Source organism: Catharus ustulatus, chromosome 23, assembly GCF_009819885.2.
Source record: "Catharus ustulatus isolate bCatUst1 chromosome 23, bCatUst1.pri.v2, whole genome shotgun sequence".
Classification (NCBI taxonomy): domain Eukaryota; kingdom Metazoa; phylum Chordata; class Aves; order Passeriformes; family Turdidae; genus Catharus; species Catharus ustulatus.
Genome location: NC_046243.1, coordinates 1,244,333 through 1,258,259, shown reverse-complemented (window position 1 = coordinate 1,258,259; position 13,927 = coordinate 1,244,333). Strand labels below are relative to the sequence as shown.

The following is a 13,927-nucleotide window of genomic DNA, read 5'->3' as shown; positions in this document are numbered from 1 at the left end:
GTGGTTTGGGGTGTCCTGTGTCCCCTCATAGCTCGGAGTGGTGATTTTTGGGTCCAGCCTGGGGTGTGCTGTGTCCCTCCAGAGCTCGGGGGAGTTTGGGGTGTCCTGTGTCCCCCCAGAGCTCGGAATTGTGATTTTGGGTTCCTTGTGTCCCCCCCATAGCTCGGAATTGTGATTTTTGGGTGCAATTTGGGGTGTCCTGTGCCCCCCTAGAGCTCAGGGGGGGTTTGGGGTGTCCTGTGTCACCCCATAGCTCAGGGAATGGGTACAGTTTGGGGTGTCCTGTGTCACTCCAGAGCTCGGAATTGTGATTTTGGGTTCCCTGTGTCCCCCCCCATAGCTCGGAATTGTGATTTCGGGTCCGGCCTGGGGTGTGTTGTGTCCTCCCAGAGCTCGGAATTGGGATTTTGGGTTCCCTGAGTCCCTCACAGGGGTCGGAATTGTGATTTTGGGTTCCCTGTGTCCCCCCCCATAGCTCGGAATTGTGATTTTTGGTTTCCCTGTGTCCCCCCCATAGCTCGGAATTGTGATTTTGGGTTCCTTGTGTCCCCCCTATAGCTCGGAATTGTGATTTTGGGTTCCCTGTGTCCTTCCAGAGCTCGGAATTGTGATTTGGGGTGTGCTGTCATCTCCCATAGCTCAGAATTGGGATTTTGGGTGTGCTGGGTCCTCACAGGGCTCGGAATTGTGATTTTTGGGTGTAGTTTGGGGGTATGCTGTGTCCCCCCATAGATCGTAATTGTGATTTTGAGTGAAGTTTGGGGTGTCCTGTGTCCCCCCCATAGCATGGAGTGATTTTTGGGTGCGGTTTGGGGTATGCTGTGTCCCCCCCAGAACTCAGGGGATGGGTGCAGGAGTGTCCTGTGTCCCCCCAGAGCTCGAAATTGTGATTTTTGGGTGCAGTTTGGGGTGTGCTGTGTCCCCCCATAGCTCAGAATTGTGATTTTGAGTGAAGTTTGGGGTTCCCTGTGTCCTCCAGAGCTCGGCATTGTGATTTTTGGTGCGGTTTGGGGTGTCTTGTGTCACCCCATAACTCGGGGGTTGGGTTTGGAGTGTCCTGTGTCCCTCTATAGCTCAGAATTGTGATTTTGGGTGCAGTTTGGGGTGTGCTGTGTCCCCTCACAGTTCAGAATTGTGATTTTTGGTGCAGTTGGGGTGTGCTGTGTCCCCTCACAGTTCAGAATTGTGATTTTGGGTGCAGTCCCCAGGTCCCCCACCCCATATCTTGGGGCTCCCCTGTTCCCCCACAGCTCGGGGGTTGTAGGAACAGTTTGGGGTGCCCTGTCCCCCCCAGCCCCACAATTCCCGGATTTTTTTCCCCTTTTCCAGAGCGGGGATGAGGGACAGGGGGACACAGGGGGACCCCCAGAACGGACAGCGGTGACACAGGGCTGGCATCTGCCCCGTGTTTGTGTGTCCCCTGTGTCGCCTGTGTCCCCCCCCTCCCCAATCCCGGGGTGACAGGGTTGTCACCTTCCCTAATGCCCCCGCTAATGGGGTGCCAGCCCGGCCCGGCCCTTATCTGTGACAGTGTCACCTCCGTGTCCCCAACTCAGCCAGGGGGCTGGCAGTGTCACCTCCGTGTCCCCAACTCAGCCAGGGGGCTGTCCTCGAGGGGATCCTGCTGGCAGTGTCACCTCCGTGTCCCCAAACACGGGGGACCGATCCCCCTGACAGTGTCACCTCCGTGTCCCCAAACACGGGGGGCTCCCCGAGCTGATCCCGCTGACAGTGCCACCTCGATGTCCCCAGCTCAGCCAGGGCTCCCTCCCAGCGGGTCCCCCTGACGGTGCCACCTCCGTGTCCCCAAATACGGGGCCTCCCCCCGAGCCCATCCCCCTGGCAATGTCACCTCCGTGTCCCCAAACATGGGGGGTTCTCCCCGAGGGGATCCCGCTGACAGTGTCACCTCTGTGTCCCCAACTCGGCCAGGGCTCCCTCCCAGCGGATCCTCCTGACGGTGTCACCTCCGTGTCCCCAAATAGAGGGGGGGGCTCAGGAGGGGCTCCCACCCAGCGGGTGCTGCTGGCAGTGTCACCTCCGTGTCCCCAAACCCGGAGGTTCCCCGCCATCGGATCCCCCTGGCAGTGTCACCTCCCTGTCCCCAAACACGGGGAACTCCCCTCGAGCCGATCCCGCTGACAGTGTCACCTCCCTGTCCCCAAACCCGGGGGGTTCCCCGCCATCGGGTCCCCCTGGCAGTGTCACCTCCCTGTCCCCAAACACGGGGGCTCCCCCAGAGCCGATCCCCCTGGCAGTGTCACCTCCGTGTCCCCAAACACGGGGGACTCTCCCCGAGCCCATCCCCCTGACAGTGTCACCTCCCTGACCCCAAACACGCGGGGCTCCCCCGCATCGGGTCCCCCTGACAGTGTCACCTCCCTGTCCCCAAACCCGGGGTCTCCCCACCCCTCTCCAATCCACTCCGGCTCACCCCCGCTGGGATTGGGGTTTGTTGGGGCTGTGCCATCACCCCGGGGGTGTTTTGTCCCCAAGGGAGGTGACACCGATGTTCTGCAGAGATTTGGGGATCCCCCCTCTGGGATTTCCCCTCTTCCCCGTGCCTCAGTTTCCCCAGGGGGTGACACGGGGACAAATGGGGTGACCCCAATTTTTTCTCTCGATGTTCTGTGACTGCTCAGAGCTCAGGAGGAGCCGCCAGGATCCGGGCCCGCCCTCGCTCCGATGTTTGCCCAGCGGCTTTGGGAGCAAATATTGACCCCGCTCCGGGCACATCCCGCCCGCTGGTCCCATCCGTCCCCCGCTGGGCGCTCGCCCAAGGTGACATCTCCGGATAATCCCCCCCAGGTCCCTGTGCTGGGCTCTGCTCCCCCCAAAATCCCAGCTCTGGTATTTTTGGGGGGTCCCCCCAAGCCTGGATGAATGTTTGGGGGTGGCCCGCGCTGTTTATTGGGTTTTTTGGGGTTTTGGGGGTGCTGTGACACCCCCGGGGACACTCGGGGGGAGCTCGGGGGGGGATGGAGGCTCTACCCGACCCCGGTGTCCCTGGGGGTGTCACTGGGGGTGTCCCTGGATGTGTCCCTGGGGGTGACCCTGGGGGTGACTCTAGGGGTGTCCCTGGGGGTGACCCTGGGGGTGTCCCTGGGGGTGACCCTGGGGGTGTCACTGGGAATGTCCCTGTCCCTGGGGTTGTCCCTGGGGGTGACTCTAGGGGTGTCCCTGGGGGTGACCCTGGGGGTGACTCTGGGGGTGACCCTGGGGGTGTCACTGGGGGTGACCCTGGGGGTGTCCGTGGAGATGTCACTGGGGGTGACCCTGGAGGTGACCCTGGAGGTGTCCCTGGGGGTGACCCTGGAGGTGTCCGTGGGGGTGACCCTGGGAGTGTCCCTGGGGGTGACCCTGGGAGTGTCCCTGTCCCTGGGGGTGACCCTGGGGATGATCCTGGGAGTGTCCCTGGGGGTGACCCCTGGAGGTGTCACTGGGGGTGACCCTGGGGGTGTCCCTGTCCCGGGGGGTGTCCCTGGGGATGACCCTGGGGGTGTCCCTGGGTGTGTCCCTGGGGGTGACCCTGTCCCTGGGGGTGACCCTGGGGGTGACTCTAGGGGTGACCCTGGGGGTGACCCTGGGGGTGTCACTGGGGGTGGGAGGGGGTTCAGTGAGTGGAGGTGTCCGTGTTTGTGGGGTGTTTGTGACTGAGGGGTGTCCGGGATTGGGGGTGTCCCTGGCCCGAGGGTGTCCCTGGTCTAGGAATGTCCCAGGCCCGATGTCCCTGTCCCGATGTCCCTATCCCGATGTCCCTGTCCCAGTGCCCCTTTCCCGGTGTCCCAGTCCCCGTGTCCCCGTCTCGATGTCCCGGTGTCCCTGTCCCGGTGTTCCTGTTCCGATGTCCCTATCCCGGTGTCCCTGTGCCGGGGATGTCCCTATCTCGGTATCTCTGTCCCCGTGTCCCTGTGTCCCCATCCCAATGTCCCTGTTCCTGTCCCCATGTCCCTATCCCGGAGGTGTCCCTGTCCCGGTGTCCCCGTGTCCCTGTCCCCGTGTCCCTGTTCCCGTGTCCCAGTGCCGGTGCAATTCGAAGCGGCAGGCAGCGCTCCGCAGCGGGGGTATAGCTCAGTGGTAGAGCATTTGACTGCAGATCAAGAGGTCCCCGGTTCAAATCCGGGTGCCCCCTCATTTTCCTCACCTTCTCGGGGTTGTCCCCACTTTATTTTTCTCACCCCTCCTGTTTGTCCCCAACACCCCGGGAGCGAGGGGGGGTCGTGTCCCCCCCCCAGAGCTCCCCCGGACCCCCAAATTGTCCCCGCGCCCCCCAGTTTTACCCGTGGGATGCTTGGGGGGGGTGGTTCAGCATCGCTGTCCTGGCTCTGGGCACGGGGCACAATTCTGGGGGGGGGTCCGAACCTTCCTCCCACCCCGACACCAGCCTCGAGCCCCCCAAAACTCTGCCCAAATTATTGAGGTGGGCAGAAATCGCTTTGGTTGAAGGTGGGAGCTGCTCCCGACCCCCACCCTGTGCCACCCACCCTGTGCCACCCACTCTGTGCCCCATCCTGTGCCCCCCAGAACCCCAAAATCCGCTGTTCCTCGTCCAAAGGGAAAAACCAAATCCCCCCGGCTGCAGACACGTCCCCAAATAAAGGGGCTGCAGCGATCCTGTGGCTTGGGGTGGGCTCACCCCAGGGCTGCCCGCAATGGGGACCCCCAAACCTCTCTGATGTCTCAAGTCAGCCCCCTAAAAAACGAGGGAAGGGAGGGAGGGAGGGGTGAACACCCAGAGATGTCGCTCGGGGGTGCAGAGCCCAGCCCAGGGATGGGCGAACATTCCAGAGTCCCCCCCGTGCGTTCTCGGGGGTCTCGCTGCGGGATCGGGGTCACTTCTCATCCCTTCTCATCCCTTCACATCCCTTCCCATCCCTTCTCACCCCTTCTCATCCCTTTTCATCCCTTCCCATCCCTCCAGGTCTCTTCTCATCCCTTCCCGTCCCTCCAGGTCTCTTCTCATCGCTCCCTGTCCCTCCCCATCCCTCTCCGTCCCCTCTCCATCTCCTCCCATCCCTCCCCAAACCCTCCCATCCCTCTCCGTCCCTTCTCATCCCTTCCTATCCCTTCCCATCCCTTCCCATCCCTCCCCATCCCTTCTCATCCCTTCCCATCCCTCCCCTTTCCTTCTCATCCCTTCCCACCCCTTCTCATTCCTCCCGGTTCCTTCTCGTCCCTCCCATCCCCTTCTCATCCCTCCCCATCTCCTCCCCATCCCTCCCATCCCTTTCCATCCCCTCCCATCCCTCCCCATCCCTCTCCGTCCCTTCTCATCCCTTTCCATCCCTCCCCAACCCCTCCCAATCCCTCCCATCCCTCTCCGTCCCTCCCCACCCCTCCCATCCCCTTCTCATCCCTCCCCATCCCTCCCGGTCCCTTCTCATCCCTTTCCATCCCTCCCCATCCCCTCCCCATCTCCTCCCATCCCTCCGCAAACCCTCCCCATCCCTCCCATCCCTTCTCATCCCTTTCCACCCCTCCCATCCCTCCCATCCCTCCCCATCCCTCCCATCCCCTCCCATCCCTCCCCGTCCCTCCCCATCCCTTCCCATCCCCTTCCCACCCCTTCCTATCCCTTCTCATCCCTCCCCATCCCTCTCCGTCCCCTTTCCATCTCCTCCCATCCCTCCCCAAACCCTCCCATCCCTCTCCGTCCCTTCTCATCCCTTTCCATCCCTCCCATCCCCTCCCCATCCCTCCCCATCCCTCCCAATTCCATCCCTCCCATCCCTCCCATCCCTCCCAGTCCCCTCCCCACCCCCTGTCCCTCCCCTGTCCCCTCCCTGCTCCATCTCCAGCTCCGGCTCCGCTCCGTGCGCGGCTCCCGGGGGGTCCCGGCCCATGGAGGGGCTCTGAGCCCCCTCCCCATCCCCAGCACCATGTTCGGGGGGGGTCTCCTCCTGCTCTGCCTGCTCCGCGGGGCGCTGGGCGCAGGTAGGGGGGTCCGGATTGGGGGTTCAGGGGGGTCCTGGGTACCGGGGGGGTCTCTCAGGGGTCTCTGTGCCCCCCGCACCCCCCTCTGTGCTGGGACAGAATTTGGGGGCTCTGTCCCCTCTGCTCGGGGGTCCCCCACGACAGCGCTGGGATTTTGGGGAGTTTTTTGGGTGGCGAGGGTTGTGTCCCCCAGGGGTGACGAGAGCGACCCTCAAACCCCTCCTGCCTCAGTTTCCCCAGGACAGAGCCCAGCAGCTCATTAAACAGCAATTAGCGATGAATTCCCCGGCGGTGACAGTGCCCCCCCGGGCTGTGCGGTGTCCCCGTTTGGGGACAGTCCCTGCGCGTGCTGTCCCCGCTGTCCCCGCCACCTCCGCGCTGCCAGAACCGGCTCAGCTGCTCCGCGCGTTCGGTCCCAAATGGATTTGTCACCGTCACCCTCCCCCGTGTCCCCAACCTCCTTTCCGTGGGGATGGGGACATCGGGCTGGGGGCGCTGAGGGACGCGGGGTTTGGGGTCCTGGGAGACTGGCCGGACACCCGGACCCCAGCCCGGCCCGGCGGAGGGGACACGGCTTGGGGACACGGAGGGGACACGGCTTGGGGACACGGAGCGGACTCGGTTTGGGGACATGGAGGGGACATGGCGGGGACACGGCTTGGGGACATGGAGGGGACTTGGTTTGGGGACACGGCTTGGGGACATGGAGGGGACACGGCTTGGGGACATAGAGGGACCTGGTTTGGGGACATAGAGGGACCTGGTTGGGGTCATGGAGGGGACTCGATTTGGGGACATGAAGGGGTCTGATGCTTGGGGACATGGAGGGGTCCCGGTTTGGGGACGCAGAGGGTGGCACTGACGCGTGCGGGCGCTGCCATTTGTGGCTGTTGTTCCCTGCCCGGGGTCACTGTCACCTGTCCCCTGTCCCCGCACCTGCCCGGGGTCACTGTCACTGTCACTGTCCCCTGTCCCCGCAGCCACCCCACACGCCACCCCTCAAAACTCACATCACAGAAGAGCCAGGAGAGTTTCTGGGGACAGGGCTGTCACCGACCCCTCCCTGTGTCCCCTCCCCAGGACGCCCCCCCGGGAGCGAGGCTGGGGACACAACCGAGGGGACACGAATCAGCCAGGACCTGGGGGGTGGCAGCCTGGCCATCGACACCCTGCCGGCCAACGGGACCCGCGTCGTGGTGAGTTGGGGACACCGAGCCATCCCAGCCCCATCCCGAGTGACAATGACACTTTGGGACATCCCCGAGCCATTCCCAGCCCCAACCCGAGTGACAATGACACTCTGGGGTGTCACCAAGCCATTCCCAGCCCCATCCCAAGTGACAATGACACCCTGAGATGTCCCCGAGCCACTCCCATCCCCATCCCAGGGGACAATGACACCCTGGGGTGTCCCCGAGCCACTCCCACGCCCATCCCAGGTGACAATGACACCCTGGGATGTCCCCGAACCATTCCCTGCCCCATCCCGAGTGACAATGACACCCTGAGATGTCCCCGAGCCATTCCCTGCCCCATCCCGAGTGACAATGACACCCCTGGGATGTCCCCGAGCCATTCCCAGCCCCATTCCGAGTGACAATGACACCCTGGGATGTCCCCGAGCCATTCCCATCCCCATCCCGAGTGACAATGACACTTTGGGATGTCCCCGAGCCATTCCTATCCCCATCCCCAGTGACAATGACAGAGGTGGCCCTGAGCCATTCCCATCCCCATCCCAAGTGACAATGACACTTTGGGATGTCCCCGAGCCATTCCCATCCAATCCCAAGTGACAATGACACTCTGGGATGTCCCCGAGCCATCCCATCCCCAGTGACAATGACACTTTGGGATGTCCCCGAGCCATTCCCATCCCTATCCCCAGTGACAATGACACTCTGGGATGTCCCCGAGCCATCCCAGCCTCATCCCAAGTGACAATGACACCCTGGGATGTCCCCGAGCCATTCCCAGCCCCATCCCGAGTGACAATGACACCCTGGGATGTCCCCGAGCCATTTCCAGCTCCATCCCAAGTGACAATGACACCCTGAGGATGTCCCCGAGCCATTCCCATCCAATCCCAAGTGACAATGACACTCTGGGATGTCCCAAAACCATTCCCATCCCCAGTGACAATGACACTTTGGGATGTCCCCGAGCCATTTCCAGCTCCATCCCAAGTGACAATGACACTCTGGGATGTCCCCGAGCCATTCCCAGCCCCATCCCGAGTGACAATGACACTTTGGGATGTCCCCGAGCCATTCCCATCCCCAGTGACAATGACACTTTGGGATGTCCCCGAGCCATTCCCAGCCCCATCCCGAGTGACAATGACACCCTGGGATGTCCCCGAGCCATTCCCATCCCCATCCCGAGTGACAATGACACTCTGGGATGTCCCCGAGCCATTCCCAGCCCCATCCCGAGTGACAATGACAGAGGTGGCCCTGAGACATTCGCAACCCCATCCCAAGTGACAATGACACTCTGGGATGTCCCCGAACCACTCCCAGCCTCATCCCGAGTGACAATGACACCCTGGGATGTCCCCGAGCCATTCCCAATCCCAACCCAAGGGACAATGACACTTTGGGATGTCCCCGAGCCATTCCCAGCCCCATCCCGAGTGACAATGACACTTTGGGATGTCCCCGAGCCATTCCCAACCCCATCCCAAGTGACAATGACACTTTGGGATGTCCCCGAGCCATTCCCAACCCCATCCCGAGTGACAATGACACTTTGGGATGTCCCCGAGCCATTCCCAGCCCCATTCCGAGTGACAATGAGACTTTGGGATGTCACCAAACCATTCCCATCCCAAGTGACAATGACACTTTGGGATGTCCCCGAGCCATTCCCATCCCGATCCCGAGTGACAATGACACCCTGAGATGTCCCCGAACCATCTCAACCCCAGTGACAATGACATTTTGGGATGTCCCCGAGCCACTCCCAGCCCCATCCCGAGTGACAATGACACTCTGAGGTGTCACCAAGCCATTCCCAGCCCCATCCCAAGTGACAATGACACTTTGGGATGTCCCCGAGCCATTCCCAGTCCCAACCCAAGTGACAATGACACTCTGGGATGTCCCCGAGCCACTCCCAACCTCATCCCGAGTGACAATGACACTTTGGGATGTCACCGCACCACTCCCAAGTGACAATGACACCCCTGGGGTGTCACCAATCCCTCCCCGAATCCCGGGAAATCCGGGACGTTTCTCTCTGCAGTGCCACGCGGTGACAACGCCGCTGTCCCCACGGTGTTGTTTCACGTGTCACCTCCACGAGCGGCGGTGTCACCTCGTGGGACACGTCCCCCCCGGGCTGGCCCAGGCTCTAATTAACCGCCCTCATTTCGCTCCCGGTAATTTGTGGCAGCTCCCCCGACACCCGGGGGGGGGTTCCCTGAGCTCCCAGGGTGGGGGATGTGGGGACACGGCTCAATTTGGGTTTTGTCCCGTTTTTTTTTTGGTTTTTGTCCCGGTGTTTTTGGTGTGGGAGTGACTTGTCCCGGTATTTTTGGATTTTTTCCCGTTATTTTTGGGTTTTGTCCTGGTATTTTTGATTTTTGTCCCGGTGTTTTTGGCCCAGGGTGACTCGTCCCGGTATTTTTTTATTTTTTTCCCGGTGTTTTTGGGTTTTGTCTCGGTGATTTTGGCACAGGGTGACTCGTCCCGGTATTTTTGGGTTTTGTCCCGTTATTTTTGGGTTTTGTCCCATTATTTTTGGATTTTCTCCCATTATTTTTGGGTTTTGTTCCGGTGTTTTTGGCGTGGGAATGACTTGTCCCGGTGTTTTTGGATTTTTGTTCCATTATTTTTGGGTTTTGTCCCGTTATTTTTGATTTTTGTCGCGGTGGTTTTGGCCCAGGGTGACTCGTCCCGGTATTTTTGGATTTTTTCCCGTTATTTTTGGGTTTTGTCTCGTTATTTTTGAGTTTTGTCCCTATATTTTTGGCGTGGGAATGACTCATCCTGGTGTTTTTGGTTTTTGTCCTGGTGTTTTTGGTGTGGGAGTGACTTGTCCTGGTGTTTTTGGATTTTGTCCTCGTGGTTTTGATTTTTGTCCTGTTGTTTTTAGTTTTTGTCCTGGTGTTTTTGGTGTGGGAGTGACTCGTCCTGGTGTTTTTGGATTTTTGTCCCGGTTTTTCTGGTTTTTGTCCCGTTATTTTTGGATTTTGTCCCGTTATTTTTGGGTTTTGTCCCGTTATTTTTGGTTTTTGTTCCGGTGTTTTTGGTGTGGGAGTGACTCGTCCTGGTGTTTCTGGATTTTGTCCCAGTGTTTTTGGTTTTTGTCCCCTTATTTTTGATTTTTTTGTCCCGGTGTTTTTGGTGTGGGAATGACTTGTCCTGGTGTCTGGCACAGGGTGACTTGTCCTGGTGTTTCTGTTTTTTGTCCCGGCATTTTTGTTGTTTGTCCCGGTGTTTTTGGATTTTGTCCCAGTGTTTTTGGCCCAGGGTGACTTGTCCTGGTGTTTTGGGTTTTTGTCCTAGTATTTTTGGGTTTTGTCCCGTTATTTTTGGGTTTTGTCCCGATGTTTTTGGTGTGGGAGTGACTTGTCCCGGTGTTTTTTGGCAAGGGGTGACTCACCCTGGTGTTTTTAGATTTTGTCCTGTTATTTTTGGGTTTTGTCCCGGTGTTTTTGGCACAGGATGACTTCTCCTGGTGTTTCTGGTTTTTGTCCCGTTATTTTTGATTTTTGTCCCGGTGTTTTTGGTGTGGGAATGACTTGTCCTGGTGCTTTTGGCACAGGGTGACTCGTCCTGGTATTTTTGGATTTTTTCTCGGTGTTTTTGGGTTGTGTTCCGGTGTGGTTTTTGGGTTTTGTCCCGTTATTTTTGATTTTTGTCCCGGTGTTTTTGGTGTGGGAATGAATTGTCCCGGTGTTTTTGGCACAGGGTGACTTGTCCTGGTGTTTTTTGTTTTTTCTCCAGGTGTTTCTGTTCTTTATCCCGGTGTTTGTGGCAGGGTTTTTGTCCTGGTGTTTTTGGCGAGGGGCGACTTCTCCCCTTGTTTTTGGGTTTTGTCCTGATATTTTTTGGCGTGGGAATGACTCATCCTGGTGTTTTTGGGTTTTGTCCCGGTGTATTTGATTTTTGTCCCAGTGCTTTTGGTGTGGGAATGATTTATTCCGGTGTTTTTGGCACAGGGTGACTTCTCCCGGTGTTTCTGGTTTTTGCCTCGGTATTTTTGGATTTTGCCCCGGTGTTTTTGGTTTTTTGGCCCCCAGGTCACATCACCCCGGGGATGAACTCGCTGCTTCCCCTCCGCTCCAGCTCCTCCCTCAGGGATGGAAAGGAGCCACGAACCAGGAAAATCCCAGAGTGGAAATGTTTAAAAATACCCAAAACCAACCCAAAACCATTCAGGGAACCGCGGGGAGGGTGTGGTGCTGCTGCCTGCAGGGAAAAGCAGCAATTTCCTGCGATTTTGGGATCTGGGACAACGTCACAGGTGCCTCTCACTCCGTCCCACCCCTGGGGGATTTCCCTCTGTCCTCCCAAAATATCCCAAATTTGGGGTGTGGAGAAGCAGCTCTGATCCCAAAAGATGAAGTTCTGCTCCCTCCCCACTCATTCCTGTGTCCCCAAATTCTCCTCTCCCAAAATATCCCAAATATCCCAAAATATCCCAAAATATCCCAAATTTGGGGTGCAGAGAGGTGGATCTATCCCAGATCTTTCCCGGATTTTTCCTGGGTTTTTTTTCTGGATCTTTCCCAGATTTTTCCTGAATCTATCCTGGATCTATCCCGTATTTTTTCCGGATTTTCCCGGATCTTTCCTGGATTTTTCCTGGATTTTTTTCTGGATTTTTCCCGGATTTTTCCTGGCTCTATCCTGGACGTTTCCCGGATCTTTCTTGGATTATTCCTGGGGTTTTTTTCTGGATCTTTCCTGGATTTTTCCTGGATCTATCCTGGATCTTTCCCAGATCTTTCCTGGATTTTTCCTGTTTTTTTCCTGTTTTTTTTCTGGATCTTTCCCAGATTTTTCCTGGATCTATCCCGGATTTTTCCTGTATTTTCCCTGGATCTTTCCTGGATCTTTCCTGTTTATTTTTCTGGATCTTTCCTGGATTTTTCCTGGATTTATCCTGTATTTTTCCTGGATCTATCCCGGACATTTCCCAGATCTTTCCCGGATCTTTCCTGGATTTTTCCCGGATCTTTCCCAGATTTTTTCTGGATTTTTCATGGATTTTTCCTGGTTCTATCCTGGATGTTTCCTGGATCTATCCCAGATTTTTCCTGGCTCTATCCTGGACATTTCCTGGATGATGTTCCCATCCTGATCCCCGCTCTGTCCCTGTCCCCGTGCTGCAGGAGGACAATCACAGCTATTACGTGTCGCGGATCTACGGCCCGGGGGACGCGCGGGGCCGCGGGCTCTGGCTGGAGCTGGCGGCGGCCAGCGGGAACCAGGCGAAGATCCACGGGATCCTGTCCAACACGCACCGGCAGGCCTCGGTGAGCCAGGGACAGCGGGGTCCTGGGACACACCTGGGCACTTACAGGGTCTGGGAAGTGTTTGGGGAATGTCCCTGTTCCTCCAGGGGTGAAGGAAGCTGCAGGGTCCTCTCCCATCCCATCCTATTGATCCTATTCCATGGATCCCATCCCATCCCATCCCATCCCATCCCATCCCATCCCATCCCATCCCATCCCATCCCATCCCATCCCATCCCATTGATCCCATCCCATCAATCCCATCCAATGGAATCCATCCCAATGATCCCATTGTTCCCATTGTTCCCATTGATCCCATCCCATGGCCCTCATGGATCCCGTCAATCCCATGAATCCCATGGATTCTATCCCATCCCATGGATCCTATCCCATCAATCCCATCCCATCCCATCAGTCCTATCCCATAGATCCCATGGGTTCCATCCCATTGATCCCCTCCCATCCCATGGACCCCATGGATCTTATCCCATGGATCCCATCCCATCAATCCTATCCCATTGATCCCATGGATCCCATACCATCCCATCCCATGGATCCTATGGATCCCATCCTACCCCATCCCATCCCATTGATCCCATCCCATCCCATCCCATCCCATCCCATCCCATCCCATCCCATCCCATCCCATCCCATCCCATCCCATCCCACATTCCCAGCCCCTTTTCCCGAGGCTGGGTTCAGTTCTCACCCTCTCTCCATCCCACAGAGAATTGTTCTGTCCTTTGACTTCCCCTTCTACGGCCACCCCCTGCGGCAGGTGACCATCGCCACGGGCGGTGAGTGGGAACTGGGACTGGGATTGATGGGATTGATGAGATGGGATGGGATGGGATGGGGTGGGATGGGGTGGGATTGATGAGATGGGATGAATGGAATGGGATCCATGGGATGTGATGGGATGGGATCCATGGGATGGAATGGGATCAATGGGATGGATTCAATGGGATGGGATAGGGTGGGATCCGTGGGATGGGATCAATGGGATCAATGGGATGGGATGGGATGGGATGGGATGGAATCAGTGGGATGGGATTTATGAGATGAGATCAATGGGATGGGATCCATGGAATGGGATGGGATCGATGGGATGGGATCCATGGAATGGGATGGGATGGGATGGGATGGGATGGGATGGGATGGGATGGGATGGGATGGGATATGATGGGATGGGATGGGATGGGATGGGATGGAATCAGTGGGATGGGATTTATGAGATGAGATCAATGGGATGGGATCCATGGAATGGGATGGGATCGATGGGATGGGATCCATGGAATGGGATGGGATCGATGGGATGGGATGAATGGAATGGGATGGGATGGGATGGGATGGGATGGGATGGGATATATGGGATAGGATGGGATTTATGAGATGGGATGAATGGGTTGGGATCCATGGAATGGATAGGGTGGGGTGGGATGGGATCCATAGGATGGGATAGGATCCATGGGATGGGATTCATGGGATGGGATCCATGGGATCAATGGGATGGATTCCATTGGATGG

The 13,927-nt window shown here is 57.9% G+C and overlaps 1 protein-coding gene and 1 non-coding gene across 2 annotated transcripts in view; both read left to right on the top strand.

The window, feature by feature from the left end:
* The first annotated feature begins 4,060 nt into the window (after nucleotides 1-4,060).
* Nucleotides 4,061-4,132, top strand: TRNAC-GCA. Its single transcript has one exon. It is a non-coding gene; the product is annotated as a tRNA-Cys (tRNA).
* Nucleotides 4,133-5,781: 1,649 nt separating this feature from the next.
* PLXDC1 (plexin domain containing 1) overlaps nucleotides 5,782-13,927 on the top strand; it is a 31,057-nt gene continuing 22,911 nt past the window's right edge. Inside the window, exons 1-4 of the mRNA XM_033078902.1 lie at nucleotides 5,782-5,934; nucleotides 7,015-7,130; nucleotides 12,278-12,421; nucleotides 13,128-13,197. Of these exons, the coding sequence (XP_032934793.1) occupies nucleotides 5,880-5,934; nucleotides 7,015-7,130; nucleotides 12,278-12,421; nucleotides 13,128-13,197 (385 nt within the window). The 5' untranslated portion in view covers nucleotides 5,782-5,879. The remainder of the gene's footprint in view (nucleotides 5,935-7,014; nucleotides 7,131-12,277; nucleotides 12,422-13,127; nucleotides 13,198-13,927) is intronic.